Source organism: Psammomys obesus, unplaced genomic scaffold, assembly GCF_907164565.1.
Source record: "Psammomys obesus unplaced genomic scaffold, mPsaObe1.curated_primary_1811, whole genome shotgun sequence".
Taxonomy (NCBI): Eukaryota; Metazoa; Chordata; class Mammalia; order Rodentia; family Muridae; genus Psammomys; species Psammomys obesus.
The window spans coordinates 22,047-27,241 of NW_026596125.1; the positions used below are offsets into that span (position 1 = coordinate 22,047).

Here is a 5,195-nt window from a genome sequence, read left to right on the forward strand (position 1 = left end):
CCTCCAGAAGACAGCAGCTGAATGGGACAAGATGAAACTTACTTTTAAGTACTTTCAGTGTTCTAGCATTTATGAAATTCAGCGTTTACTTGTGTTCAACATACATTGAAGTGACAATAGCATACATGTGAATGACAATTAGTAATGAAAGGGCAGGAGGAAAGAAAAATGGCAGCCAGCCAAGAGGGCTCCACAAAAATCCTGAACTACAACAGTGTAGTGAGGAATGAGGACAAACGGGAGGAAGAGGACACTGACACTGAGGTGTCAGAGGAACAGGTAAGCTGTGTGTATGCGGTCACAGTCTGGGTCTCTGTTTGAAAACAATGAGGAGTCTATGTAGAGAAAAGCATTATACAAGGAGGTTCTTCTTTTTTTAATTTAATTTAATTTTTTTTCTTATCAGTTACATTTTATTAACTCTGTATCCCAGCCATGTCTTGCTCCTTCATTTCCTCCCAATCCCACCCTCACTCCCTCATCTCCACAGTGCCCCTTTCCAAGTCCACTGATAGGGGGGGACCTCTTCCCCATTTCTTACCAGCGTATGCTTCATACTCACATTCCCCAGGTACTGCTGGACCTAAAATGCATTTATAATGCTGTGAGGGCACCTTCTTCATGTACTGTGTAGCCTTGTATTGTGACAAACATGTCACTTCTCCCCTATTCTTACACATCTCTGTGTGACTAACCAGCTAAAGTCCAGGAAGAGATTGTCTTTGTGATCGGCCAACAACGCAGGCCCTGCATGCAGGACAGGAGCCACATGCCCTACACAGATGCCATGATTCACGAGGTCCAGAGATTCATTGACCTCATCCCGACCAACCTGCCTCATGCAGTGACCTGTGACATTAAATTTAGGAACTACCTCATCCCCAAGGTAAGCTTGTCTCTCCTCTGCTGTTCCTCTGTGCTCTCCATGCTGCCAGGTTCACAGTGAGGTTCCAGTCCTGAGTCACACTCTGCTGTTTCAGGAGTGGGAGGGGCTCTTCCCCAGGTAGGGACAGGGGAAGGACAGCTCCACGTTTGCTGAGCCTTCCAAATCCTCTTCAGAGAAGCTGGGGTATTCCTATGGGAATGTGTCAAAACTTTGCAAGCCTTTTTCAATTTCCCAAAACTCTTTTCAGGAATGTCTACCATTCTGAGAGTAAATCTGGAGATAATTGGAGAAAGCCTGTATCCTGAATCCTTTGAATCATCGCTCAGCTCAGACTCTTAAGTTCTGTGCTTTGCTTTGTTTTCTTCGTGATGTCTTCATTCCAGCCATGGATCTTCAAATCACTTTCTTAGAAATTTCCTAAAAACAATATTCTCATACTACAGTTTTTTCTTCCTATCACCTTTTATTTTTAATCTGGTTTATGAAAACAATTGCCTTAATAACTTTGTTTATCTGATTTTTAACCAACTATGTGAATTTTAGTACTTACTGCTAATGATTTGTCTGTGAATGTACGTGGACTTTCTAGATGTAATCCAGATCAATGCTTTTGTATATGCTTTTCCAATTCTGTGTTTTAATTTGTGTTCATGATGTCATTCTATCACTTGAAAATTTCCAGGATAGGACTAAAATGAACTGATTGCAATGGACATTGACTTGTTTTATTCCTGAGAAACACAAAGGAGTACAACTTTAACACTTTCTTGTCAAGTCTGATATCTTTTTTTATTTTTCATTTTAAAAATTAATTTATTTTTATTAATTACATTGTTATCACTTTGTATGTCAACTGTTGCCCCCTCCCTCATCCTCTTCCAATCTCGCCCTCCCTCTCTCTTTTCAACCCATTCCCCTCCACCACTGAAAGTGGAGGTTCTCCTCCCTTTCCACCTAATCCTAGTCTATCAGGTCTCATCAGGAGTGGCTGCATTGTCTTCCTCATCTTAAGAATATTTGGAAAGAGTTATTGATAAGACAAGGAATCCTTGGTGTTTTACTTTGACATGAATTTGACCAAGAAAGCATGCACCTCCTTTTCAGATATGTTTTCACACTTATTTTGATTATTTATATATGTATATATATATAATTATACTTATATCTGTGAGTGTACATATTATAAGCATGTGTATTCATTTAGATTTACTTAGTCTAACATTCATTGTTCATGAATTCTCTGTTTTAAAAGGCTTTGTTCTTTTATAAATTTTAAAATTTGTACATGGGTACAATGTATCTTTATTACATCTAGTCCTTTCTCTTGGCTTGCAACACCTTAATCACATTTCCCTTCCAACTTCACATCTTACATTCATTCATATAACCCATTGAGTCCAGACAGTTTTTTCTCATATTTACATGGTGTGGGTCATTTGTTGGGATATGGGGAACTTACCAATTGCCACATACCTAAAGAAAAGTAACCCTCTTTGACCTGCTTTGGTAGGGGTAGATCTCCAGAGCCCTTCACAATCTATGTTGGAATTTTACTTGACTTAATCTGTGTTAACCTAATCTACCTAAGCACAATTGCTGTGAATTCAAGTGTGCAACAACTTTGTGCTACCTATGGAACATCATTTAACAGCACTTTTCTTGATCCATACATTCTTTTTATTCATTCTTTCTTGATGTTACTTGAGGACAGAGAGTGGATAACTTCCTAGATCCACATAAACCCCAAGTTAAATACAGAAAACAGACATATAGTGTAAGCTAATACTCTCGAATGAGAGAAGAATTGCAGCACTTGTGTCTTGATCTGGGTGACCTCACTAGGTATGATTTTCTCCCCATGAGTAAAACAAGACTTTTCATCTTGTATGTTGCACCATCCCAGCATTTCTGGAATTAAACCAGCTTGGTTGTGATGAACGGTATTTTTGATATGGTCTTGAGTTCAATATTCCAGTACTGACTTCAAAATGCACTTAAGGCAATTTAACAACCACTGTGACTGACCCATCCTCTAATTCCCACTCCTTAAATGCTCTGTCAGAAATATTCCTGCTGTTCTTTATAGGCAATCCATTCTATGGATCAGAACTCTGAACTATGTAATTTTTTTCTGTGCCACCATTACTTATAACTTTTCACTGTGTGTTTTTCCAGGGAACAACCGTAATGACATCACTCTCATCCGTGCTGCATGACAGCAAGGAATTCCCCAACCCAGAGACATTTGACCCTGGCCACTTTCTAGATGGGAATGGAAACTTTAAGAAAAGTGACTACTTCATGCCTTTCTCAGCAGGTAATGGAGTCTCATTACCATGATTCCAGCAGATCTGTGGGGATTTCCACAGTGATTGTATAGGGGGCCGATACAAACTGATTTGCAGTTTGTGCAGGATCAGGAGTGCGACTTCCAGTGCTCATGCTCTGTCCTTGGTGAGGAGCACCCTCCTTGTCAGGCCATGAAATGGAGGCTTTTGATTGTTCATCCATTGTTCAAAATAGAGGAAGCCAAAGTGTAGGGAATTTGTGTTCTTCCTTTAGGTACATCACAGAGGTACCAAAGATACCACCTAGATATCAAACTTCATTTCTGCTTTACTCTCTCACCATGAAAATGGAGACTTCTCCATAATTCAAGTTCCTGTCACTTTGCTGTGTTACTCACCTCCAGGCTGAACTATGCAGCTCTGGCTCTACACACACACACACACACACACACACACACACACACACACACACCAAACCAACCAAACAAACAAAAAAACCAAAGGTCCTGAAGCATACTTGGGAAACAGGTCAGATGACTGAATAATTCCTGCTAATGCAGCTGGACCAGTGCGTGGGAGATCACCACACAGCTTAGGGCCAGAAATCTGCTGAGGAGAAATCCATACCTTGCTCTTTCATATGTCACATTTTAAGCATAAAATAGAGCAATATTTTCATAAAAGGTTTTCTAGCTGCCTCAAATGGCGTAGGTCCTAGAGACTATTCAAGAGAAAATGCAGATCATTTCACAGGACATGAAGCACTGGAGCAGATTGTTTCCTCTCAGTTCAGAATCTTCCAGATCACCATGGGATGATGGAGACCTTGTAGATATGCCATCACCTCCTGCAGTGGCTACAGGGTTTCCCTCTCCCAAATTCAGGGTGTGAGCCATGGATATTGGATCCATACCTGCAACATGTGTGCTACGTGCAGACAGAGCTCCCTTCACTGGTTTTATGAGCATTATGAAACATTCACAGTCCCCACTCCCATTCACCTTAGTGCTTTGAATACAGGTTTGAACAAACACAGCTACTTGACAAATAGTTTTGAATGATATATTTTTGAAGACAATATGATAGATGGAAATATGTCCTTCTTTGTCTATTTGCTAATTTCTTTCCCCTTCACCCATCTATTTATCTAAACACCCACCCATCAACCCAGCAGTTATTACCCTTTTCTTATATCTCTACCAGTACAGTGCATCTCAGATTAATGCTTGTTATGTATAGGAATGATTACCTTCTTTGGTATTTTTTTCCTCCCAGGAAAACGGATGTGTGCAGGAGAGGGCCTGGCCCGCATGGAGCTGTTTCTATTCCTGACCACTGTTTTACAAAACTTTAAGCTGAAGCCTTTGGTTCACCCAATGGACATCGATACCACCCCAGTTGTCAATGGATTTGCCTCCGTGCCACCCCCTTACCAGCTCTGCTTCATTCCTGTCTAAAGAGATCAGGTTAACTGCCTCCTGATGTATTGTCTTCTGCAATCCCTTTTAGCCCATTGTATACTTCCCTCACCATAAAAGAACTCAGGTCCTTTCTCCTTTCAAATGCTCCCAAATACCTCTAAATTCAGGAAACACATATATTCTATTTTGTAGTTTCTGGAGTCACTTCACTAATATATGTGTACTTCGCTATCCTCTGAAACACTGTTCCTTCCCATCCCTTGTGCCCACATATATCTAGGCTTGAGCTATTAATGTGATTTAACTGTAGCACCAAGAAGTTTCTTCTTATAATAATTCACAGTAATTTAACTTCTGGGTGTTCTTAATAAAAATATCTTTTGATTGATATGTCTTGGTCAAATTGTCATTATAGTTCAGGCTAAAAACAAAAGAAGATATATTTTCAAAGTTTATGCTGGTCCACATAATAAGAACAGGGCATGTAAAGAGTGAGTGCTGAATAGAGAGCTTGATCTTTGATGTCCTTGTCATGCAAGCCTGAAGACTGAAATTTCATCTCCAGTGTACATCTCAACGTCTAGGCATGGGGGTTATACC

The 5,195-nt window shown here is 40.2% G+C and overlaps 1 protein-coding gene across 1 annotated transcript in view; it reads left to right on the plus strand.

Moving 5' to 3' along the window:
* LOC129693291 (cytochrome P450 2C6) overlaps window positions 1-4,985 on the plus strand; it is a 21,046-nt gene extending 16,061 nt beyond the window's left edge. Inside the window, exons 7-9 of the mRNA XM_055630111.1 lie at window positions 699-886; window positions 3,062-3,203; window positions 4,450-4,985. Of these exons, the coding sequence (XP_055486086.1) occupies window positions 699-886; window positions 3,062-3,203; window positions 4,450-4,631 (512 nt within the window). The 3' untranslated portion in view covers window positions 4,632-4,985. The remainder of the gene's footprint in view (window positions 1-698; window positions 887-3,061; window positions 3,204-4,449) is intronic.
* Window positions 4,986-5,195: the final 210 nt, after the last annotated feature.